Raw genomic sequence first — 27026 nt, 5'->3', positions numbered from 1 at the left:
CTCGGGGATTCGATCTAGCAATCTTTCGGTTACTGGCCCAACGCTCTAACCACTAGGCTACCTGTCTCCCCTCAGGAGGACATAGATATTTCTGATAAGATTGTCATTGGTGGTATTACCGGGTTATTTGTTTTCGTCATAGCCAATGAGAATCCAAACGACCCACTTTATAATAACGTTATAAATGGTATTACCGTGGTGTAACGATACTCTAAAGTGTCAATAATGAGTACGTCTGTTCCTCTCACATACCGACTTGGTCATACCAACGGCATACTGGTACTCACAGGTCTCTATACTGGTCAAAGGCATTGTTGGCTTCCACCTCTAGTTTGCGCAGGCGGGCAGATGGCATGGCACCATCGTCGATGGGTGGCTCATACTTATTACTCCATGGGGATCTGAGAAACAAGAATGAGCAAGAGAAAATCCAAAATCAATCCTTTGTGACCAAACAGGTGTCACCATCATTTGTGTGTGGTCAAATGTTCATGTATGACAAACAAATAATTGTAATGACATTCATTTATACCAGGCATGGTTTCTGAGGAGATGGATATGTGGGAAGGGAAGTAAGGTAGAGATGAGGACCTGCAGGTTGTCAGTCCTACCTGTAGGAGTCACCGTCTCTGTTATAGTCACAGAGCAGGTAGTCTTTCCCCACTACCTTGTCCCGGGCGATCTTCAGAGGCTGGTCCACAGAGGAGAGTAGGTCCTCACACAGACTGGGCACCTGGACACAGACAGAGAAAGTTCCTGCGATATGTTCCAACAACACACTTGATACTATTCGACATGCTCACACAAACACACTTTCATTGACAAACTTACATGCAGACCTTCTCGCAAACTTAGTGTTGTCAGAAAGTATTCACACCAACTTGACTTTTTCAAAATGTTGTTTTATTAGAGCCAGGATTTAAAATGGATTAAATTGAGATTGTCTCACCGGCCTACACAGAATACCCCATAATGTCAAAGTGGAATTGTTTTACAAAATGTTGAAAATTATGAAAAGCTGAAATGGCTTGAGTCAATAAGTACTCACTGCCATAACAAAGGGGTTAAGTTCAGGAGTAAACATTTGCTTAACAAGTCACATAATAAATTGCACGGACTCATGTGTGTGCAATAAGTGGTTAATTTGATTTCTGAATGACTACCTCATCTCTGTACCCCACACATTCAATTATCTTTAAGGTCCCTCAGTCAAGTAGTGAATTTCAAAAACAGATTCAACCACAAAGACCAGGGAGGTTTTCCAATGCCTCAAAAAAGGTCACCTATTGTAGATGGGTAAACATAAAAAAAAGGATGTTGAATATCCCTTTGAGCATGGAAGTTATTACACTTTGGATGTTGTAGCAACACACCCAGTCACTACAAAGATACAGGCGTCCTTCCTAACTCAGTTGCCGGAGAGGAAGAAAACCGATCTAGGATTTCAGCATGAGGCCAATGGTGACTAAAACAATTACGTAGTTTAATGGATGTGATAGGAGAAAACTGAGGATGGATCAACAACATTGTAGTTACTCCACAATACTAGCCTAATTGGCAGAGTGAAAAGAAGGAAGCCTGTACAGAATATAAATATTCCAAAACATGCATCCTCTTTGCAATAAGGCACTAAAGTAAAAGTACAAAAAAATGTGGCAAAGAAATTAACTTAATGTCCTGAATACAAAAGTGTTATTTTGGGACAAATCCAACGCAGCACATCACTGAGAACCACTCTTCATATTTTCAAGCGTGGTGGTGGCTGCGTCATGTTACATGTATTAGTGATGCATCGATATGACATTTTTGGCCGATACCTATAGCCGATACATTCCTTGCCAAAAAACGATACCGATATTAAAAATTTTAGTGGCCTTTTAAGCATTCTAGTACAGTTAAATAGCCACACACACACACAGTGGTCTAAGGCACTGCATCCCAGTGCAAGAGGCGTCACTACAGTCCCTGGTTCGGGAGGGAAGGACCAGAATTTAGTTAAACTTTGAAGAGACTTTTAATTGACAATTACACTGAGTATACCAAACATTAGCAACACCTTCCTAATATTGAGTTGCCCCCATTTTCCTTAAGGACAGCCTCAATTCGTAGGGCCATGGACTTTACAAGGTGTTGAAAGCGTTCTACAGGGATGCTGGTCGATGTTGACTCCAATGCTTCCCACCAATGCTAAATAGCCCCACTAGCTAGCTAGCATAGTGAAGTTCTAGCTAATGAACAAATTAGTAATCATGATTACCTGTTCTGCCGTGATTCGTGTGCCGAGGTCTATTGCACAGCTGACTGCTCTCTGTAATATTTGGCCAACAAGATAATGTTGCAAAGTAGTGAGGCACAGTGGCAGCTCTCAGAGTCAGATACGGGGCGGCAGGTAGCCTAGTGGTTAGAGCGTTGGGCCAGTAACCAAAAGTTTGCTGGAGCGAATCCCCGAGCTGACAAGGTAAAAAACAATCTGTAGTTCTGTCCCTGAACAAGGAAATGAACCCACTGTTCCCCGGTAGGCCGTCATTATAAATAAGAATTTGTTCTTAACTGACTTGCCTAGTTAAATAAAAGGATCAATACATTTTTGTTGGAAAACAAGCAGATTTCTGAGGACAATCCCGTACAACTTCAACAAGCTGGCAAACTAGCTATGGCCATTCAAACAAGCTTGCACTAGGGTGCTAGCTGGAGCATAGTTTGCCGTAGTAGACAGTGCAACATAGCTACCGAGAGCAGAGTGATTTTCAGAAGATGAGTTCCACTTCCGACGTGAGACAATGGGGGGGACAAAGAAGTTATCTTTGGCAAGAGCTGGGCTAGACTGTAGCGGTTGAGAGAGGGCATAGTGTGCGTGAAAAAAAGATGACAAGGAGACGAGAGAAAGCTGGCATATGATGTCCCTGAATGAGGGGGAAATGAGGTTAAGCAATTTTCCCTCATTCCATGTCTACTTGCTAAGTGGGAGAGAAGGTGACAGGGAAATGAGAGGGGAAGAGAATATGATAAGAATTTGAATGACAACAGTCTCAGGGGATAAATGGGTACAAATGACTACTCAGAGTGGCATGGACCCCCCCCCCCCATCAGAACACACAGACACAATGCCTGCTCTGTTCCACGGACACAGCCCCACACCTGGCAACCGCCAGACACACAGAAACAGAGGGGGGACAGAAGGCAGGCAGAAGTGGGAAACTGGGGTAGAAAAGTAGAATCACGGAGGAAAGAGAATGGTTGGGGGGACAGAACAGTAGAGAGGGGGAAAGGGTGGCGCTCGAGGAGGTGAGCTCAGGTGATTCCCAATCGTAAGGAGTGAGTGTAAGGAGAGGGAGGGGCTAAATGGGCTCATGTAGAGTGATTGATAGCTTTGCTAATGAGCGCTAACAACCAGATACAGAGGAGCGGGCTGAGGCGGTCAAGGAGAGTGCTGGTGCCCAGGGGAGTGAGTTGTCAAAGGGGAGAAGAAAGGAAGAGGAGCAGACGAGGGTCTGAAGGGAAAAACGGATATGATCCCCCCAAAAATGTGGAGAACAATCACTTGAGAACGTGTGGTTTGATTTCTGTCTGATTCAGCTTAATCTGTCAGACGTTTTTGCACTATGGGAGATTTCAAGCACAGTCCTGGCTGTTAGTAGGAAGTCTAAAAGTGTACTGTAAGTCTGTGTATAAGCTAGCAGAGTTCCTCAACTCCATAATGGAGATTACATTAATGGAGATGAGTGTGTGGACTGTATCTCTGACTTCGTCGAGTCGCTGTCAGTCGATACTTCTGAAAATGTTAATTGCTACATTCATTTTTGGACTTCTAAATTATTTATTATATACACCCAATGAATCTTTAAGAATATAAGTTATATCAGAGCTCAAAATAATCTTGCAATGTTTGTAAACAATATGAATGCAAACAAACACTATAGCCTGAAAACGTGGTTAAACTCATTTTTAAATGGCATGCATGGTACATTTTTGCATCCATAGCTCTGTTATGAATTTTAGAGTGATTCCATTCATCGAAAGGTTGCTGGATCGAATCCCCGAGCTGACAAGGTAAAATTCTGTCGTTATGCCCCTAAGCAAGGCAGTTAACCCACTGTTCCCTGGGCGCCAAAGATGTGGATGTCGATTAAGGCAGGCCTCCGTACCCCCCTGATTCGGGAAGACCCATTTCAGTTGTACGACTGACTAGGTATTCCCCTTGCCCTTTCTCCAGGCCAGTTCCTCAGCTTTTTACCAAAACAGAAGCGGAGAAGGTGCTTTGTTACAGTTTTAATTAAAACAAATTCTAGCTTTAAAACCCTCACTGTGCACCCATTTCTCCTCTGTAGCCATGTGCTTTTCTTTGTTTGCTGAAATCCACATTCAGATAAAATGTTAACCAAATACAACCACAGACTGTTCAAATCGTATCGACTGAGACTCGATGTAGTCGTAGGTACACTCCGCCCAAGATTGTGGCAACCTAACACCACCGAGATGTACATATCATGGAGTTGAGAAATCCAGCTATGTGTAAGCATAATAACTATGACAATTCAATCAGTTTTGATTGATACGAGCTTCTGCATAACAATACATGTAAATATGTTAAGTATTCATCTATACCAGTGGTTCCCAAACATAGTCCCGTAGTCCTTCAAAACATTCAACCTCCACCTTGTACCCCCTCCAGCACCATGCTCAGCGCACTATCAAATGTTTTTTTTGCCATCGTTGTAAGCCTGCGCCACACACACACACATTTATTAAATATAAAAATGAGTGTGCATTTGTCCCAACCTGGCTTGTGGGAAGTGACAAAGAGCTCTTATAGGACCAGGGAACAAATAATAATCAATAATTTTGCTCTTTATTTAACCATCTTACATATAAAACCTTCTGTTCGTCGAAAATTGTGAATAACTCACCACAGGTTAATGAGAAGGGTGTGCTTGAAAGGATGCACATAACTCTACAATGTTGGGTTGTATTGGAGAGTCTCAGTCTTAAAATCATTTTCCACATACAGTCTGCGCCTGTATTTAGTTTTCATGTTAGGGAGTGCTGAGAATCCACTCTCACATAGGTACGTGGTTGCAAAAGACAGTGTCTTAAAATTTGCCAAGGCAAGAAACTCTGAGCGCAGCCCAATCCGGAAATCTGTCAGTGGCTTTGATTAAATTCACACAGAACCGCTTGTTGCAATTTCAATGAGGCTCTCTTGTTCAGATATCAGTAAGTGGACTGGAGGCAGGGCATGGAAGTTATTTTTCCAATAATTGTTTGCAGACAGATTATTTCACTGTATCACAATTCCAGTGGGTCAGAAGTTTACATACACTAAGTTGACTGTGCCTTTAAACAGCTTGAAAAATTCCAGAAAATGATTTCACGTCAATTAGAGGTGTACCTGTGGATGTATTTTAAGGCCTACCTTCAAACTCAGTGCCTCTTTGCTTGACATCATGGGAAAATCAAAAGAAAATCAGCCAAGACCTCAGAAAATAAAATTGTAGACCTCCACAAGTCTGGTTCATCCTTGGGAGCAATTTCCAAAACGCCTGAAGGTACCACGTTAATCTGTACAAACAATAGTATGCAAGTATAAACACCATGGGACCACGCAGCCGTCATACCGCTCAGGAAGGAGACACGTTCTGTCTCCTAGAGATGAACGTACTTTGGTGTGAAGTGCCAATCAAGCCCAGAACAACAGCAAAAGACCTTGTGAAGATGCTGGAGGAAATGGGTACAAAAGTATCTATAGCCACAGTAAAACGAGTCCTATATCGACAACCTGAAAGGCCGCTCAGCAAGGAAGAAGCCACTGCTCCAAAACCGCGATAAAAAAGCCAGACTATGGTTTGCAACTGCACATGGGGACAAAGGTCGTACTTTTTGGAGAAATGTCCTCTGGTCTGATGAAACAAAAATAGAACTGCTTGGCCACAATGACCATCGTTATGTTTGGAGGAAAATGGGGGAGGCTTGCAAGCCAAAGAACACCATCCCAACCGTGAAGTACGGGGTTGGCAGCATCATGTGGGGGTGCTTTGCTGCAGGAGGGACTGGTGCACTTCAAAATAGATGGCATCACAAGGAAGGAAAATTATGTGGATATATTGAAGCAACATCAAGACATCAGTCAGGAAGTTAAAGCTTGGTCGCAAATGGGTCTTCCAAAATGGACAATGACCCCAAGCATACTTCCAAAGTTGTGGCAAAATGGCTTAAGGACAACAAAGTCAAGGTATTGGAGTGGCCATCACAAAGCCCTGACCTCAATCCCACAGAACAATTGTGGGCAGAACTCTGTCACGAGGAATGGGCCAAAATTCACCCAACTTATTGTGTAAAGCTTGTAGAAGGCTACCCAAAACATTTGACCCAATTTAACAATTTAAAGGCAATGCTACCAACTACTAATTGAGTGTATGTAAACTTCTGACCCACTGGGAATGTGATGAAAGAAATAAAAGCTGAAAAAACATTCTCCACTATTATTCTGACATTTCACATTCTTTAAAATAAAGCGGTGATCCTAACTGACCTAAGACAGGGAATTTTAACTAGGATTAAATGTCAGGAATTGTGAAAAACTGACTTTAAATGTATTTGGCTAAGGTGTATGTAAACTGCTGACTTCAACTATAAGTCCTCCATAATAGTATAGGGCTTGCCTGTCCTTGCCACTCGGTAGCTCACCATATAAGATGCTTCTAGCCCCTTCTTATTAAATGGTATCTGTTGCTTTTATACATGTCTTAGTACTCGAAAGTCATCTTAATTCTCACAAAAAAAAAACTCCTGTGGCTTATTTTTTAAATTGCCATGTTTTGTTTCTTAAATGTCTGTGCAAAAGTGAAGGTTTCATCAAGTTGTGAGATATGTGCAAAAGTACTATAACACACTGTGGCTGAGGAAAGGCACTACTCCAAATACAAGTGAACACCAAATAAAATGTAGTTCATCATATTTGCGCCTCTTGGATGGTCCAACGTCCCTGTCTGTTTGGTGCTTTCCTGGGTACGGGTGCAGTAGCTCTTCGGCTGCATCAGATTCACAACTGTCAGTGTCCATGCTAGCTGGGCTAACAACAAAATGTAGAATTACTGATGCTAGCATTGGATGTGCTCGTGGAAGCAGAACAACTTGTGTCCTCGACTGGTGCAGTACTGGTATGCGTCTATGGACGTGAGCCGTACTTAAAAAATACAAATTAAAAAAAATATCATAAATTTTTCGAGCAAACAGAATGAGGAGCAGCTACGGTGGGCTACATACGGACCGTTAGTTGAATTCCTGCAAAAGAGTAACGGTTAATGTGATTGGATGTTAATTATTTGACATTGTCATTTTGCTTAACACTAGATAATTTTATTTTTGTCAGTGAAACGAGGCTACTCAGGCAAGAAAAATAAAAAATACAATACTTTTTAAAAAAAAAAAAAAAAAGAGTCACCCAAAATGTATAGCCCCCTTGGAAAATATAAAATGGACGGTTTGAAAATGTGAAAAACATTTTATTTATATTTTAAAATGTGAATCACATTTTTATTTGGCGTACCCGACATCATTGCACATACCCCTTCTCCTTTGCCAAAATAATCCATCCACCTGACAGGTGAGGCATGTCAAGAAGCTGATTAAACAGCATATTCATTACATGGGTGTACCTTGTGCTAGGGATAATAAAAAGGCCACTAATATGTGCAGTTGTCACACAATGCCACAGATGTCTCAAGTTGAGGGAGCATGCAATTGGCATGCTGACTGCAGGAATGTCCATCAGAGCTACTGCCAGAGATTTTAATGTTCATTTCTCTACCATAAGCCACCTCTGTCCTTTCAGAGAATTTGGCAGTACGTCCAACTGGCCTCAGAACTACAGACCACGTGTAAGGCGTTGTGAGCGGTTTGCTGATGTTAACGTTGTGAACAGAGTGCCCCATGGCGACGGTGGGGTTATGGTAAGGGCAGGCTTAAGCTATGGACAACAAATAGAATTGCATTTTATTGATGGCAATTTGAATGCGTGGAGATACCACGACGAGATCCTGAGGCCAATTGTCGTGCCAATCATCTGCTGCCATCACCTCATGTTTCAGCATGATAACACACAGCCCCATGTCGCAAGGAATCTGTGTTCCAGCAAGAGTGGACATCAAAATATTTTATTGAGGTATCGGGAAAGCAGTGTGCAAAGTAGAAGTCGACCGATTATGATTTTTCAATGCCGATACCGATTATCGGAAGGCCAAAAAAAAGCCGACAACGATTTACCATGACAATTACAACAATACTGAATGAACAAAGAACACTTATTTTAACTTAAAATAAATTTAGTCTCAAATAATGAAACATGTTCAATTTGGTTTAAATAATGCAAAAACAGTGTTGGAGAAGAAAGTAAAAGTGCAATATGTGCCATGTAAAAAAGCTAACGTTTAACTTCCTTGCTCAGAACATGAGAACATATGAAAGCTGGTGGTTCAATATTCCCAGTTCTTCAATATTCCCAGTTAAGAAATTTTAGGTTGTAATTATTATAGGAGTTGGAGAGAAATAGTCCTATACCAGTTGTATTTCATATACATTTGACTATTGGATGTTCTTATAGGCACTATAGTACTGCCAGCCTAATCTCGGGAGTTGATAGGCTTGAAGACATAAACAGCACTGTGCTTCAAGCATTGCTAAGACCTGCTGGCAAACACAGGAAAGTGCTGTTTGAATGAATGCTTACGAGCCTGCTGCTGCCTACCACCGCTCAGACTGCTCTATCAAATCAGACTTAATTATAATAAACACAGAAATACGAGCCGTAGGTCATTAATATGATCAAATCCGGAAACCATCATTTCGAAAACAAAACGTTTCCTTCAGTGAAATACGGAACCGTGACGTATTTTATCGAACGGGTGGCAACCCTAAGTCTAAATATTGCTGTTAAATTGCACAACCTTCAATGTTACGTCATAATTATGTCAAATTCTGTCAAATTAAATTATGGTCTTTGTTAGAAATAAATGGTCTTCACACAGTTCGCAACGAGCCAGGCGGCCCAAACTGCTGCATATACCCTGACTCTGCTTGCACTGAACGCAAGAGAAGTGACACAATTTCCCTAGTTAATATTGCCTGCTAACGTGAATTTCTTTTAACTAAATATTCAGGTTTAAAAAATATATACTTGTGTATTGATTTTAAGAAAGGTATTTATGGTTAGGTACATTGGTGCAACGACAGTGCTTTTTTTGAGAATGCACTCGTTAACCATCACCCATTTGGCGAGGTTGTAGTAGGCTGTGATTCGATGATAAATTAACAGGCACCGCATTGATTATATGCAAAGTAGGACAAGCTAGTTAAACTAGTAATATCAACCATGTGTAGTTAACTAGTGATTGTTAACCCGTTATGGCTAGGGGGCAGTATTTTCACGGCTGGATAAAAAAACGTACCCGATTTAATCTGGTTACTACTCCTGCCCAGTAACTAGAATATGCATATAATTATTGGCTTTGGATAGAAAACACTCCAAAGTTTCTAAAACTGTTTGAATGGTGTCTGTGAGTATAACAGAACTCAAATGGCAGGTCAAAACCTGAGAGATTCCTTTACAGGAAGTGGCCTGTCTGACCATTTCTTGAACTTCTTAGCCATCTCTATATTTTACAAAGGATCTCTGCTCTAACGTGACACTTCCTACGTCTTCCATGGGCGCTCAGAGCCCGGGAAAAACCTGAATGTCGTCATCCCAGCCCCAGGCTGAAACACATTATCGCCTTTCTCAAGTGGCCGATCAAGGGACTGTGGGCTTAGGCGCGTGCCCTGGCCGCCCCCGTCTTTGTGATTTTTCCTCTGTTTGCCGAAAAGGAGATTCCCGGTCGGAATATTATCGCTTTTTTACGAGATAAATTGCATAAAAATTGATTTTAAACAGCGGTTGACATGCTTCGAAGTACGGTAATGGAATATTTCGAAATGTTTTGGTCACGAATTGCGCCATGCGCGCCACCCTGATTTACCATTTCGGATAGTGTCTGGAACGCACGAACAAAACGCCGCTGTTCGGATATAACGATGGATTATTTTGGACCAAACCAACATTTGTTATTGAAGTAGAAGTCCTGGGAGTGCATTCTGATGAAGAACAGGAAAGGTAAGACCATTTTTCTTATAGTAAATCTGATTATGGTGAATGCTAAACTTGCTGGGTGTCTAAATAGCTAGCCCTGTAATGCCGGGCTATGTACTTAGAATATTGCAAAATGTGCTTTCACCAAAAAGCTATTTTAAAACCGGACATATCGAGTGCATAGAGGAGTTCTGTATCTATAATTCTTAAAATAATTGTTATGCTTTTTGTGAACGTTTATCGTGAGTAATTTAGTAAATTGTTAGCAAATTCCCCGGAAGTTTGCGGGGAGTATGCTAGTTCTGAACGTCACATGCTAATGTAAAAAGCTGGTTTTTGATATAAATATCAACTTGATTGAACAAAACATGCATGTATTGTATAACATAATGTCCTAGGTGTGTCATCTGATGAAGATCATCAAAGGTTAGTGCTGCATTTAGCTGTCTTCTGGGTTTTTGTGACATTATATGCTAGCTTATATGTAGCTTATATGCTAGTTATCGCCCTCCAGGTTCCCTTGGAGAGTTCATCAATGAGCTTGACGCCTTGATAAGTTCCTTTCCTGAGGATGGCTCACCTCTCACAGTTCTGGGTGACTTTAACCTCCCCACGTCTACCTTTGACTCATTCCTCTCTGCCTCCTTCTTTCCACTCCTCTCCTCTTTTGACCTCACCCTCTCACCTTCCCCCCTACTCACAAGGCAGGCAATACGCTTGACCTCATCTTTACTAGATGCTGTTCTTCCACTAATCTCATTGCAACTCCCCTCCAAATCTCCGACCACTACCTTGTATCCTTTTCCCTCTTGCTCTCATCCAACACTTCTCACTCTGCCCCTACTCGGATGGTATTGCGCCGTCCCAACCTTCGCTCTCTCTCTCCCGCTACTCTCTCCTCTTCCATCCTATCATCTCTTCCCTCTGCTCAAACCTATCTCCTGATTCTGCCTCCTCAACCCTCCTCTCCTCCCTTTCTGCATCCTTTGATTTTCTCTGTCCCCTATCCTCCAGGCCGGCTCGGTCCTCCCCTCCTGCTCCGTGGCTCGACGACTCACTACGAGCTCACAGAACAAGGCTCCGGGCAGCCGAGCGGAAATGGAGAAAAACTCGCCTCCCTGCGGACCTGGCATCCTTTCACTCACTCCTCTCTACATTCTCCTCTTCTGTCTCTGCTGCTAAAGCCACTTTCTACCACTCTAAATTCCAAGCATCTGCCTCTAACCCTAGGAAGCTCTTTGCTACCTTCTCCTCCCTCCTGAATCCTCCTCCCCCTCCCCCCCTCCCTCCTCCCTCTCTGCGGATGACTTCGTCAACCATTTTGAAAAGAAGGTTGACGATATCCGATCCTCGTTTGCTAAGTCAAACGACACCGCTGGTCCTGCTCACACTGCCCTACCCTGTGCTTTGACCTCTTTCTCCCCTCTCTCTCCAGATGAAATCTCGCGTCTTGTGACGGCCGGCCGCCCAACAACCTGCCCACTTGACCCTATCCCCTCCTCTCTTCTCCAGACCATTTCCGGAGACCTTCTCCCCTTCCTCACCTCGCTCATCAACTCATCCTTGACCGCTGGCTACGTCCCTTCCGTCTTCAAGAGAGCGAGAGTTGCACCCCTTCTGAAAAAACCTACACTCGATCCCTCCGATGTCAACAACTACAGACCAGTATCCCTTCTTTTCTCTCCAAAACTCTTGAACGTGCCGTCCTTGGCCAGCTCTCCTGCTATCTCTCTTAGAATGACCTTCTTGATCCTAATCAGTCAGGTTTCAAGACTGGGCATTCAACTGAGACTGCTCTTCTCTGTGTCACGGAGGCTCTCCGCACTGCTAAAGCTAACTCTCTCTCCTCTGCTCTCATCCTTCTAGACCCATCTGCTGCCTTTGATACTGTGAACCATCAGATCCTCCTCTCCACCCACTCCGAGTTGGGCATCTCCGGCGCGGCCCACGCTTGGATTGCGTCCTACCTGACAGGTCGCTCCTACCAGGTGGCGTGGCGAGAATCTGTCTCCGCACCATGCACTCTCACCACTGGTGTCCCCCAGGGCTCTGTTCTAGGCCCTCTCCTATTCTCGCTATACACCAAGTCACTTGGCTCTGTCATATCCTCACATGGTCTCTCCTATCATTGCTATGCAGACGACACACAATTAATCTTCTCCTTTCCCCCTTCTGATAACCAGGCGGCGAATCGCATCTCTGCATGTCTGTCAGACATATCAGTGTGGATGACGGATCACCAGCTCAAGCTGAACCTCGGCAAGACGGAGCTGCTCTTCCTCCCGGGGAAGGACTGCCCGTTCCATGATCTCGCCATCACGGTTGACAACTCCCTTGTGTCCTCCTCCCAGAGTGCTAAGAACCTTGGCGTGATCCTGGACAACACCCTGTCGTTCTCCACTAACATCAAGGCGGTGACCCGATCCTGTAGGTTCATGCTCTACAACATTCGCAGAGTACGACCCTGCCTCACACAGGAAGCGGCGCAGGTCCTAATCCAGGCACTTGTCATCTCCCGTCTGGATTACTGCAACTCGCTGTTGGCTGGGCTCCCTGCCTGTGCCATTAAACCCCTACAACTCATCCAGAACGCCGCAGCCCGTCTGGTGTTCAACCTTCCCAAGTTCTCTCACGTCACCCCGCTCCTCCGCTCTCTCCACTGGCTTCCAGTTGAAGCTCGCATCCGCTACAAGACCATGGTGATTGCCTACGGAGCTGTGAAGGGAACGGCACCTCCATACCTTCAGGCTCTGATCAGGCCCTACACCCAAATAAGGGCACTGCGTTCATCCACCACTGGCCTGCTGGCCCCCCTACCTCTGAGGAAGCACAGTTCCCGCTCAGCCCAGTCAAAACTGTTCGCTGCTCTGGCACCCCAATGGTGGAACAAGCTCCCTCACGACGCCAGGACAGCGGAGTCAATCACCACCTTCCGGAGACACCTGAAACCCCACCTCTTTAAGGAATACCTAGGATAGGATAAAGTAATCCTTCTAACCCCCCCCCCCCCCCCCCCCCCCCCCCCCCCTTAAAAGATTTAGATGCACTATTGTAGAGTGGTTGTTCCACTGGATATCATAAGGTGAATGCACCATTTTGTAAGTCGCTCTGGATAAGAGCGTCTGCTAAATGACTTAAATGTAAATGTAAATGTAGCTTGAAAAATGGGTGTCTGATTATTTCTGGCTTGGTACTCTGCTGACATAATCTAATGTTTTGTTTTCGCTGTAAAGCCTTTTTGAAATCGGACAGTGTGGTTAGATAAAGGAGAGTCTTGTCTTTAAAATGCTGTGAAATAGTCATATGTTTGAAAAATTGAAGTTTTTGTATTTTTGAGGAATTTGTAATTCACGCCACGCTCATTATTGGATATTGGAGCAGGTGTTCCGCTAGCGGAACGTCTAGATGTAAGAGGTTAAGATTGATTGTTTTTTTATAAGATAAGTTTAATGCTAGCTAGCAACTTACCTTGGCTCCTTGCAACTACAAGGTCATTTTGATGCAGCACTCGCCTAACAGGTGGTCAGCCAGCCACGCAGTCTTCGTGGATTGCAACGTAAAGCGTCCATAATCGGCACCCAAAAATGCAGATTGCCGATTATGAAAACTTCGAAAATCGGGCCTAATTAAAAAAAAATCTGCCATACCGATTAATCGGTTGACCTCCAGTGCAAAGACAGCACCGCTGTCTTGAAAGACTACAACTTGTCCTGACACTTCCTGATGAAGCATGCAGAGAAATATTGGAATATGGCTTCTGAGCAGAGAGCAAGTGCATCAAGAGAGTTGCTTTCTCAGTTGCAAAAGCAGCAAGGACTTTTCACAAAACTGCATTCAGTCAACAACGGAATTGCGAGAACTAGCTATGTACTGTCCCAAAATTGCTAAACATAGCAACCCATTCGCCGAGGGCGAATTCGTTAAAGAATGTTTAAATTGACTCTGCAGCAATACTTTGCCCTGACAAGAGCTGTTTGAAAATGTTCCCGTCAAGACGAAGAGTGACACGGAGTGTTGAAGACATCACAGAGAATATGGAACAGTTAAAAGACAAGGATTTCACTTATTTCTCCTTGGCCCTGAATGAGAGCAGTGATGCACGTGACACGACGCAGTTGTTGATATTCTTACGAGGCATAAGCTCAGACTTTGAAATTACAGAGGAGCTTGATTCAGTGCAGTCAATGAAGAGCACAACCACAGGGAAAGATACGGGAGATTAATAAGTGTGTGGCAAAGCTGGGACGGAGTTTTGAAAAGTTATCCAGTGTGACCACTGATGGGTGCCCAAACTTGACAGGAAAACATGTTGGCCTTTTGAAAAGGATACAAGATCAAGTAGCTGAGCTGAACCCAGATCAGAAAATGATTTTCCTGCATTGCATCATTCATCAGGAGGTGCTCTGTAAATGTGTTCTGAAAAGGAGCCATGTTGTGGATACAGTCACTAAAGTTGTAAACTTCATAAGAGCAAAATCCTTAAACCACAAGCAGTTTGTCTCACTGTTGGAAGACAGAGTCGGATCATGCAGATCTCCCCTACCACACAAACATGAGATGGCTGAGTTTTGGGAAGGTGCTTAAAAAAGGTCTGGGACCTGAAGTCGGCGATTGCTGAGTTTTTGCAAATGAAAGGAAAATGTGGATTTCCCTCAACTGCAAGATAAAGAATGGTTGGCTGATTTTGCCTTCACCGTGGACATCATGGCCCTCATGAATGAACTGAATTTCAAACTACAAGGGAAGGGCCTTTTTGCACATCAGATATACAGCCTTGTCAAAGCCTTCAAGGGAAAATTACTCTTCCTGACCCACCAAGTAGAAGCCAACAAACTCACACCTTCCATCCCCTACTAGTCTGTTCCCTATCAGACAACCAGTGGGAGAAGTATACAATCGCGGCTGCGTGCTTTAAACTGAGTCCTTGTCGTTGAGGCTTTCAAAGTGTTGGAAAATATCATGTTGCTGGTTTCCTCTCCTTTCACCTTCAATGTGGATAACGCTCCCACTGACCTGCAACTCGAGCTTCTCCATCTTCACTCTTTTCCCTCTGTGTAGTTCATTGCATGTTTAATAAAGAAAATACCTACCAAAAGTAGAACATGGTTGTGGTTTATTCCTGTACATGTTTAGTAAAATAAGTAGCATATCTGGATGTGATTTACAGTAGATATATCGGTCAACACAGTCATACACATGATGTATAATCCTGTAATATGATTCTGGCCCCGCGAAGGCAAAAATATTTTCTAATGTGGCCCTCCATGGAACATGATTGCCCATGCCTGGATTAAGGCCTAATGAATTTATGTAAATTAACTGACTCCCTTATATGAACTTTAACTCAGTAAAAATGCTTGTGTTAATATTTTTGTTCAGTATACATTTGAAATGTAGACAGATTATTTGTTTCTCTGTGGAGCACTCAGATTTGCATGGGTGAGGTCATGTCGGTATGTATATGACTGCGTGGTTTTTATTGTTATTTATTAAGGATGCCCATTGGCTGCTGCCAAGGCAACAGGCTACTCGTCATGGGGTCCAAACAAGAATAAGGAAATGATATCACAAAAATGTTAAAATTTAAATAAATTGTTAATCTACAATACAAAATGTTTAATACCACAATAAAACAATATTACAACAATAAAGTGTTTGTGTGTTAGCGTATGCGTCTCTTCACAGTCAGCGTTGTTCCATAAGGTGTTTGGTTTGTTTTTTTACTGCTTGCTTGAGTTACTTGATGCGGAATTGAGTTCCATGTAGTACTGTGAGTTTCGCAGTGTCTGTTGTGGACTTGGGGACTGTGAAGAGACCCCTGGAGGCATGTCTTGTGGGGTATGCACGGGTGTCGGAGCAGTGAGCTAGTCGTTTGAACAGACAGCTCCGTGCTTTCAACAAACTAGCTCTCCATGTACATTTATGGGCCAGCCGTGCTTCTCTGTTCTGGGCCAACTGTAGTTAGGCGGTGTCCCTCTGTGACACTTGACCATAAGACTGGGCAGTAATCCAGTTGCAATAAAACTAAGGCTGAGCGATTTTACGATTGGATCGTCTATCGACGATGTTTAACAACCATTATTGATGGTGATGACGTCAGCAAATGGCCTACTCCTTATTTGCCATACCCTAAGTTTTAAATACATACAGTACCAGTCAAATTGACACACCTACTCATTCCAGGGTATTTCTTTATATTTACTATTCTCTACATTCTCATATATATATATATATTCTTCAAAGTAGCCACCCTTTGCCTTGACGACAGCTTTGCATACTCTTGGCATTCTTATAAACTAATATTTATAAAATGTTCCAAGTGTTTATTAATGTCCTTGAATTGCATAACAGGCAATCGGGCATAAGCTCCCGCAGCAGCACTTTCATTAAACAAATGATGAATCAAACAACTTCATCTTGATTGCTTACAAATGGTGCATTTATATAGATGAGTACACCAAACATTAGGAACACTGGCACCTACTACCATACCCCGTTCAAAGGCAATCTTTTGTTTTGCCCATTTACCCTATGAATGGCACACATACACAATCCATGTCTCAATTGTCTCAAACCTTAAATTGTTCTTTAACCTGTTGATGTGGTTGTTACTGACAAGGAGCGCATGGCCGAGCTCTTTAATCACCACTTCATTAAATCAGGATTCCTATTTGACTCAGCCATGCCTTCTTGCCCATCCAACATTTCATCTCCCAGCCCTTCTAATGCGACTAGCCCTGAAGCTCCTCTCTCTTTTCCCCCTTACCTGCTACAAAGTTTTTCCGTGTAGGCGGTCACTGAGTCGGAGGTGCTAAAGGAGCTCCTTAACCTGACCCAAAAATAACATCTAGGTCAGATCCTTTCTTCTTTAAAGTTGCAGCCCCTATCGTTGCCGAGCCCCTCTCCTCTCTGGGGAGGTTCCAATTGCTTGGAAGGCAGCCACGGTTCGTCCTTTATTTGAAATGGGGGAGATTAATCTGATCCTAACTGTTATAGGCCAATTTTAATTTTGCCCCATTTATCAAAAAGTGTTGGAAAAACTTGTCAATAATCAGCCGACTGGCTTTCTTGAGGTCCATAGTATTCTCGCTGGTATGCAATCTGCTTTCCGCTCAGGTTATGGATGTGTCACCTCAACCTAAAGGTCCTAAATGATGAAACCATTACCCTTGATTCTAAGCAATGTTGTGCGACTATTTTTATTGACTTGGCCAAAGCTTTTAATACGGTAGATAATTCCATTCTTGTGGGCTGGCTAAGGAGTATTGGTGTCGCAGAGGTCTTTAGCTTGGTTTGCTGACTACCTCTCTCAAAGAGTGCAGTGTATAGAGTCAGAACCTCTGCTGTCTCAGCCCATGACTGTCACTAAGGGAGTACCCCAAGATTCAACCCTAGGCCCCATGCTCTTATCAATTTACAACAACAACATAGCTCAGGCAGTAGGAAGCTCTCTCATCCATTTATATGCAGCTGATACAGTCTTATACTCAGCTGACACCTCCCCAGATTGTGTTAAACGCTCTAGAACAAAGCTTTCTTAGTGTCCAACAAGCTTTCTCTGCCCTTAACCTTGTTCTGAACACCTCCAAAACAAAGGTCATGTGGTTTGGTAAGAAGAATACCCCTCTCCCCACCGGTGTGACTACTACCTCTGATGGTTTAGAGCTTGAGGTAGTCACCTCATACAAGTACTTTGGAGTATAGACTTGGTTTCCTCTATCATAATCGCTCCTCTCTCACCTCAGCTGCCAAACGTACCCTGATTCAGATGACCATCCTACCCATGCTAGATTACGGAGACGTAATTTATAGATCGGCAGGTAAGGGTGCTTTCGTGTGGCTAGATGTTCTTCACCAGATTTGCCACCAATGCTCCTTATAGGACACATCACTGCACTCTATACGGCTCTCTGGTGGACTGTGTACCCATCGCAAGACCCACTGGTTGATGCTTATTTATAAACCCTCTTAGGGCTCACCCCCCCTATCTGAGATACCTACTGCAGCCCTCATCCTCCACATACAACACCCATTCTGCCAGTCACGTTCTGTTAAAGGTCCCCAAAGCACACACATCCCTGGGTCGCTCCTCTTTTCAGTTCGCTTCAGCTACAGACTTGATTATGTTGGAGGCGCTTCCATTAGACAGATCTCTGCTATATCATGGATCAAGAGTTGACAAAGCCAAATAAACAGGTTGTTTTTCCAGCAGCAGACTATGATCGATAATGTCAAAAGCTGCACTGAAGTCTAATAAAAAAATTCCCACAATTGTCTTATTATAAATTTTTTCCCGCCAATCATCAGGTCATTTGTAAGTGCCGTACATGTTGAGTGTCCCTCCCTATAAGGTTGTCCTCTGCTGGAGACTCACCAGGTCGATGAGGTCACTGAGATTCTTCTCGATCTGCTGGGGAGGAAGACGCCTCATCAGGTCCAGAGCACAGTCCAGCTGCTGGTCATTCTGAAACACACAAAATAAGAGTCAGCTTTTGATACACATTCCAACACACAAAATGTATAGTTCTGCAAAAGAAAGTCTAAAAGCAAGTTGCACTTGCCTTTTGTCCATTTTTTTTTATTTTACAAGAGAAAATGTATGTTTCACTGTTCATTTTACATGAACTTGATCCTTGCCAAGTTCAACCCTGCAGAAAGAGTCTCAGTTTAAGCTGGTCTTGGAACATAAGAAGCTAGCCGTTTTAACAGTTATTTTCATGAATCTTTTAAAAAGGAGATTAAATTAACTTTCAAATGTTTTAGTCTAAATGCATCCATCACTGTCTGCATTTAATCAACCAAAATAGATTGAATTGACAACAGAGCCAAAAAAGTTCCCGGCCTCCCACACAGCCCCAGCAGAATGAGGCAGCCAGTGATGGATGCATGTTACATTCTTACGGTAGATACGACAGGGCCGAGCCAAGCCGTGACTAGGCTATGTAGAGAACATTCACACCCTGACAACAATAGCCATACACTCACTCACTGCATCCTAAGATTACATAGGTCATGGAACTAGCTGCTCGTGGTTTCAGTAACAGACTTTCTCAAAGCAAAACTAAGTGGCATGAGAGAGGAAGTTCTGGATTTGCCGCTAAATAGCCTTGTTGAGCATGTGATAGGTCTATCTAGTACACTAGGCAACTTTACAACACATGGCAGATTCCTTTAGGGGAGTGTCTAAATCTACAACTGGGCCCTGGCTAAAAACTCAAAGCTTTAGACAGGGTCAAACGTGAAAAACATTGTATAACCATGGTAGTTAGAAGACAGATTGACTGGTTACTATATAAGGCAATGCTGTGGAGCCTCCAGTTATTGATACAGGCCCGTCATTTTATGGCATCTAGAAAGGTCAACATTATTTTAAGTCTATGTAAATTATTTGATTGCTTGAGAGCCCATAAATGAAGACAACAGTTCATCAACTGAAAATGTGACTAAACCTATACCAAAAGGATGTGAACGATTCACCCCACTGCCTCTCCTACTTCCTTTGCTATAAAACTGAGTACAAACCTTTGTGAGGAAAGATGTGTTATTAAAATTTTTAAAAAAGACTAATTTGTGGAGAATGAGTATCCATTACAATACTCTGCTCTTACTGGCACAATTACCATAGAACCGACAGTTATGGATAAAGCCTCATGAAAATAAAATAAGTCATACCATTTTTTTTTACGTTTAAAAGAATGGGCTTGGAAACTCTAACCCTGGCAATTTGACTGGTAATGGGTACACTCACAATTACTTACATGTATTGTGATAAAATCATTTCCACGGTAACGTAGAATGTTCATTAAAAATGATGTTAAAGGTAAAATGTGAACAGCATAGTGGGTAAATTTCCACAACTATGAGTTGAAGCGTGAGGCTCAACTTCTCCGCTGTTTTGGTCCCCTGGCTACCACGCTGTGAACAGCGTGAAGCAATCGCATGCACATTTTTATTTATTTATTTTATTTCACCTTTATAGGCAGCCAGGTAGGCAAGTTGAGAACAAGCTCTCATTTACAATTGCGACCTGGCCAAGATAGAGCAAAGCAGTTCGACACATACAACAGAGTTACACATGGAGTAAAACAAACATACAGTCAATAATACAGTAGAAAAATAAGTCTATATACAATGTGAGCAAATGAGGTGAGATAAGGGAGGTAAAGGCTAAAAAAAGGCCATGGTGGCAAAGTAAATACAATATAGCAAGTAAAACACTGGAATGGTAGATTTGTAGTGGAAGAAAGTGCAAAGTAGAAATAGAAATAATGGGGTGCAAAGGAGCAAAATAAATAAATACAGTAGGGGAAGCGGTAGTTGTTTGGGCTAAATTATAGATGGGCTATGTACAGGTGCAGTGATCTGTGAGCTGCTCTGACAGCTGGTGCTTAAAGCTAGTATGCCAAGATACCCAGATACTGTGTGCAACATGCCCAGATACTGTGTGCAACTGTGTGTTGCATCTCGCTCATCTCAATATCTGCGGGGCTGCTCATGGCAACTGCAATTCACTGAGTCTACCTTTAACTGTGGCTCATGCAATGTTTTTTTTCCAATGCAGTGGAGTTGAATCAACAAATCACAGCACGGATGGGTACACTTCCTGCTTTCACATCCTGCTTTGCTCCTATGGGTACACTCGCAAAGGCCGCCAGTCCACCAATTATGCCATCATTGACTTGAATGGGGACGTCCATTTTATTTATTCTATTTCTATGGCAGCACATGCAGTCAGGAGCGGAGGAGAGGAGAAAATGTGCCTCTTTTTTATTGTTAAGTTGTTTTTTTATGGTGACTGCTGTCATTTGGCTAGCCAAATACCATGATCCAAAATTCCATGGGCTCAGGCTTGCCTTTTTGAATACAGGCCCATTTGTGAAGTGTTATATTAAAGACAATTCTGTCAAACAAGCACATATAAATAAATGTGATAAACTGAACTTCAGAAAGAAGGATGAATGAAGACGGATTGATTGATGGCGTCAGTCCCTCCACAAGCTCTCTGCATGTTCAATTACGGAGGAGATCTAGCAGCGGAACAGAGAGGATTGTTGTTAATGGGAGAAGCTAAGCTAGCGGACCACCTAGCAGAGACTTCCCTGAGGGTGATCCCTCTGAACTATGGTGAGCAGGATATCAGCATGCAGGGAAGGACAGGCCAGCCACAACATGAAACCCCTGAGAAATGTACAGGACTGAGATATCTGGAGTAGAGGTCGACCAATTAAATCGGCATGGCCAATTTATTAGGGCCGTTTTCAAGGTGTCATAAGAATCGGTAATCAGCATTTTGGGACACCGATTATATTGCACGAGGAGACTGCGTGGCAGGCTGACCACATGTTAAAAGGAACCACCAGTTTTCATGTTCTGAGCAAGGAACTTTAAACGTTAGCTTTTTTACATGGCACATATTGTACTTTTACCTTCTCCAACACTGTTTATGCATTATTTACACCTAATTGAACACGTTTCATTATTTATTTGAGACTAAATTGATTTTATTTATGCATTATATTAAGTTAACACTTTTTTGTTTTGTTTTCATTGAGCATTGTTGTAATTATCATTATATATATATAAATAAAAATTGGCATCGTCTGTTTTGTTCCTCCAATAATCGGTATCGGCGTTGAAAAATCATAAATCGGTCAACCTCTAATCTGGAGCAACTCAAGTCAAGTTTGTATTCATCCAATTTGAACTTAATGCAGTTCCGACAGTAGTCCTATTCTAATTAAATAAACAAAAGTAAAATAATTTTAGTAAGTACTGATAAATAGTGCGGCAACACACTCATCTTGAGAGATGCAAAGACTACAATTAAGCAAATTGAGATATAGCCTAGAGACCTAAAAGTCTAGAAACAACACAAACTGAACACCTGTCAAAACACATGGTGGTTCTCATAAACATCTGATTCGCAAAAAAAAATTAATAAATTAAAAATAAAAATAAATACAAAAAAAAACACCAATTCCAATATTCAAATTCACAGGAATACCAGTAATCAACTCAATGTCTTTCAATTTACACGCATCAGCAACCACAGCTAATTAAGTCACGGAAACCCCAAAGAGTTGGTCTGTTTTGGAATGGGTGGCCAGTAGTAATCTGGTCCTAAACATCTCTAAAACTAAGAGCATTGTATTTGGTACAAATCATTCTTTAAGTGCTAGACCTCAGCTAAATCTGGTAATGAATGGTGTGGCTGTTGAACAAGTTTAGGAGACTAAATTACTTGGTGTTACCTTAGATTGCAAACTGTCATGGTCAAAACATATAGATTCAATGGTTGTAAAGATAGGGAGAGGTCTGACCGCTTTTTTGACACCACTCCACAAATCAAGTCCCGCAGGCTCTAGTTTTATCTTATCTTGAATATTGTCCAGTCAAGGGCAGCAAAGAAAGACCTAGTTAAGCTGCAGCTGGCCCAGAACAGAGCGGCACATCTTGCTCTTCATTGTAATCAGAGGGCTAATATTAATACTACACATGCCAGCCTCTCTTGGCTAAGAGTTGAGGAAAGACTGACTGCGTCACTTGTTTTTATAAGAAAGAATGTGCGGGAAATTCCAAATTGTTTGCGTTGTCAACTTACACACAGCACACACACTTACCCCACCAGACATGCCACCAGGGGTCTTTTCACAGTCCCCAGGTCCAGAACAAATTCAAGGAACCGTACAGTATTATACAGAGCCATGAGTGCATGGAACTCCTTTCCATCTTACATAGCACTAGCGCAGCAAACCTGGTTTCAAAAACCAAAATCTCCCGGCACAACGCCTCTCCCCCATTTGACCTACTTGTGTGTATGTACTGACATGTGTAACTGATAGATACATTTAAAAACATTAACATGTGTATGTGAATTGTAAAGTCTTGCCGAAAGTCTTTGTTATACATGTCGGACCCCAGTTAAACTAACTGTCACCATTGGCGTCGGCTAATGGGATCCTAATAAATCAAAAATCAAATGCCAAGTCATCAGATGAAACCAAGGTAGAGACTACAAGCCAGAGAAGAGCAGCTGGCTATAGGAGAATCACACAGACAAAATCATTCCTTCCCTAAACAAACTTCAGTCGGCTTTCTCCTGAACACAGCCAAGGTTTTCAGATCATGTACTGCATGCCCTCTCTCACGCTTTTGGGTTGTTTCTAGGCAGATGAATCAGTCTTGTTCAGCCGACACCTGCACTCCATGACACTGTTTACCAACGCCCTAGTCTCGGTGTAAACACTGCCGGACCAACTGCCCCGGGGGCCGAGAAGAGCAGCGAGGATGGACCAACATGATGGACGAGGTCAGCGGGTGGCTGGGGAGACAAGCCATCTGCTATCCATTATATTGTATCAGACCTTCATTCCAAGTGTGCGACATTCATAAAAGGAGTAGAGTGGAGTTTGAGGTGTGAATGTAGCTAGTTAGATTTGTTGGTGACAAGGCAGTCACACATTACTTCAAGTGTTAAAAGGAATTTAGGAATTTCAAAATAATAAACAAGTGTGTAATGGTAAGGTTTTTTTGCATATCCCAACTCCCCTGCAGGAAGTGGGGTCATGGCTAGGGTCGCCATTGTACAGCGTCCCTGGAGTAATTTGAGTTAAGTGCCTTGAGCAAGGGCACAGTGAAAGATTTGTTCAAATGTTTTCAACTTGTCAGCTCTGGTATTCAAACAATCAACCTTTCGTTTACTGGCTCAATGCTCTAACCTCGAGGCTACCTGCCCCATCATATAGGCCTATATCGGAAAATAATTGCTACTGTTATTTTTCACTGTTTATTTCTTTACCTACTTATTGTTCACATAATACATTTTTTGCACTATTGGTTAGAGCCTGTAAGTAAGCATTTCACTGTAAGGTCTACACCTGTTGTATCCGCGCACGTGACAAATACACTTTGATTTGATTTGAATTGCCATGCACGCGACAATGGTGGTTGAATATATTTTGTCAGGTGCACCACAATGTGCCTAACATTGAAAGGATGTTAGTGAATTATTTCATAAAAACAATTTCACAGTTACATTATTAAACGTGTTCTACAAAAAGTTACACTGACAGTAAAGTCAACAAAAGCTACTGAACACGTAATTTACATTGTTGAAGTCAATGAAAAGTTGAGAGTTGTGGTTTACACGTCGCCTCAAATCCACCGGAGGGAAGGGGCGGAGCAGGCCGATTTTAGCGACAGGCAACCCATCGCTTGTACTATTTTAACCATGGGGTGTGTGTCTGCAAGAAGAGGGGGTAGCGAGAGCGAGACCCCTTTAATCCCCGAACTAGTTTCTCAATCCAAAACATCCTGTAACTTTATTCTGGGCGCGGAACATCAAACTGGCTAGTTAGTTAATGTAAATCGGAGTAACATGCATAGCTAGGTCGTTTAGCTAACTGTGGGTAGATAATTTATATGAATGTATATGCCACTGTCGAAACGCAACACAGCACTTCCTATAAAAGGACAGATAGCATGCTAGCTGGCTAATATCCCTTAGCAGCCCCACCAAAAACGACCCATTCCTCCAGCTCGTCTCCGCGGCCTTACCATGTCTGCGGCGCTCAGTGACGATCTCGGAGAGGAAATATGCTTTGCACGTACGTTTTATTGTGCTTGCACAACTTGTTCTTCTATACTGTTGTTGTTTTTATCCCCACCAGGTAAATTATGTTTCTTTTCGCCTCCCTCACGGAACCCAGCCCTGTCAGCGAATTCACTTCCTCAACCGGGTACAGGAAGGTGGGTCGTCACTACTTACCACAGCCACAAAGTCATAAACCCCACCCATTTCTCAAAAAAAAAAAAAAAAAAATGATTTTAAACATAACCCTAACCTTAACCACACTGATAACCTTATGAATAACCATCATCTTAAATTAACTTTTACGATATGGCCAATCGGACCTTTGTGGCTGTGGAAACACAGGAAGGGGGACGGTGAAAAAAAGCGGAGATTGCATATCCGGGTCACTCCACTCCTTCTCTGAAACAGCCAATCGGAGAGGAGTAAGTAAGGGATGGCCAAGTATGGGAAGGAGAGGAGTGGTGAATGGTAAAAAGTAGATCATCAGAGGGACGAAAGAGGGCGATAGAGGGGGGTATCAATGATGTATACAAACCCTGGATTACGAAGCTATGAATTGGCCATTGAGAGATTTTTGAAGACACCGTTCGGCCATATTGGCACTCCCCTGTAGGAGCAGTCCATGGGCTCCCCAGTGGCGCAACGGTCTAAGGCACTGCACCTCAGTGCTAGTGGCGTCACTACAGACACTGGTTCTATTCCAGTCTGTATTACAACCGGTGATTGGGAGTCCCATAGGCCGGTGCACAATTGGCCCAGCGTTGTCTGGGTTAGGCTGTCTTTGTAAATAAGAATTTGTTCTTAACTGACTTGCCTAGTTAAATTAATAGGGATGAATGGAATTCTACAGTATTTCAATTAAATGTTTCAAGGACAAAATAACATTTATTTAATTATTTTTGTTGTTGTAGTGGGGACAGTAACATTAGTACTCTAAAAAAAAGACGAAGGAAAATGTTTTATACATTTGTTCATGTTTTATTTGTATGTTTAGCTCACATAATATGATGTTAAAGTATACATTACCGTGTCTGTAATACAATAAATGTGTCAAAACGAATCTAGACATTAATAAATACAATTCTTTAGCTTCCAAAATCTTTTTTACAATGGAGGAGTACCAAGACGTGTATATACACATCACTGGGTGATACAACATTTCCTCAAACTCATAATAATACCGTTTTCCTTCAACCATTTACCGTTTTTCTTCAACCATTTACTTGAAACATTGATACACATTTTATAGCAATTCAAACATGTTTTACTGAATAAAACAATAGATCTGCTCAATTCTAAAATCCACAAGCATTATAGAGGCCAAATTACTGTATTTTTTATTGTATTATTTGTAAGAAGAGTACAATATCCTAATGTAGTCTGTATCAGAGCATACCAGGGCCAAGGGGTCTGACTCAGACTTATATACAGTGGAGGAAAAAAGTATTTGACCCCCTGCTGATTTTGTACGTTTGCCCACTGACAAAGAAAGGATCAGTCTATAATTTTAATGGTAGGTTTATTTGAACAGTGAGAGACAGAATAACAACAAAAATATCCAGAAAAACGCATGTCAAAAATGTTATAAATTGATATGCATTTTAATGAGGGAAATAAGTATTTGACCCCCTCTCAATCAGAAAGATTTCTGGCTCCCAGGTGTCTTTTATACAGGTAACGAGCTGAGATTAGGAGCACACTCTTAAAGGGAGTGCTCCTAACCGCAGCTTGTTACCTGTAAAAAAGACACTTGTCCACAGAAGCAATCAATCAATCAGATTCCAAACTCTGCACCATGGCCAAGACCAAAGAGCTCTCCAAGGATGTCAGGGACAAGATTGTAGACCTACACAAGGCTGGAATGGGCTACAAGACCATCGCCAAGCAGCTTGATGAGAAGGTGACAACATTTGGTGTGATTATTTGCAAATGGAAGAAACACAAAAGAACTCTCAATATCCCTTGGCCTGGGGCTCCATGCAAGATCTCACCTCGTGGAGTTACAATGGTTATGAGAATGGTGAGGAATCAGCCCAGAACTACACGGGAGGATCTTGTCAATGATCTCAAGGCAGCTGGGACCATTGTCACCAAGAAAACAATTGGTAACACACTACGCCGTGAAGGACTGAAATCCTGCAGCGCCCGCAAGGTCCCCCTGCTCAAGAATACATATACATGCCCGTCTGAAGTTTGCCAATGAACATCTGAATGACTCAGAGGACAACTGGTGAAAGTGTTGTGGTCAGATGAGACCAAAATGGAGCTCTTTGACATCAACTCAACTCGCCGTGTTTGGAGGAGGAGGAATGC

The 27026-nt window shown here is 42.5% G+C and overlaps 1 protein-coding gene across 2 annotated transcripts in view; it reads right to left on the bottom strand.

Annotated features, from left to right (window-relative positions):
- The window catches only part of LOC106583096 (F-actin-capping protein subunit beta), a 29513-nt gene extending 4600 nt beyond the window's left edge, over positions 1-24913 (bottom strand). For both annotated transcript variants that reach the window (XM_014166911.3, XM_014166912.3), the window contains exons 1-4: positions 24677-24913; positions 18495-18584; positions 612-733; positions 288-401 (exon numbers count right to left, since the gene is read on the bottom strand). In XM_014166911.3, the coding sequence (XP_014022386.1) occupies positions 288-401; positions 612-733; positions 18495-18584; positions 24677-24679 (329 nt within the window). In that variant the 5' untranslated portion in view covers positions 24680-24913. The remainder of the gene's footprint in view (positions 1-287; positions 402-611; positions 734-18494; positions 18585-24676) is intronic.
- Positions 24914-27026: the final 2113 nt, after the last annotated feature.

Source organism: Salmo salar, chromosome 22 (assembly GCF_965601325.2).
Source record: "Salmo salar chromosome 22, fSalSal1, whole genome shotgun sequence".
Lineage (NCBI taxonomy): Eukaryota > Metazoa > Chordata > Actinopteri > Salmoniformes > Salmonidae > Salmo > Salmo salar.
This window is presented reverse-complemented; position numbering and strand designations above follow the sequence as displayed.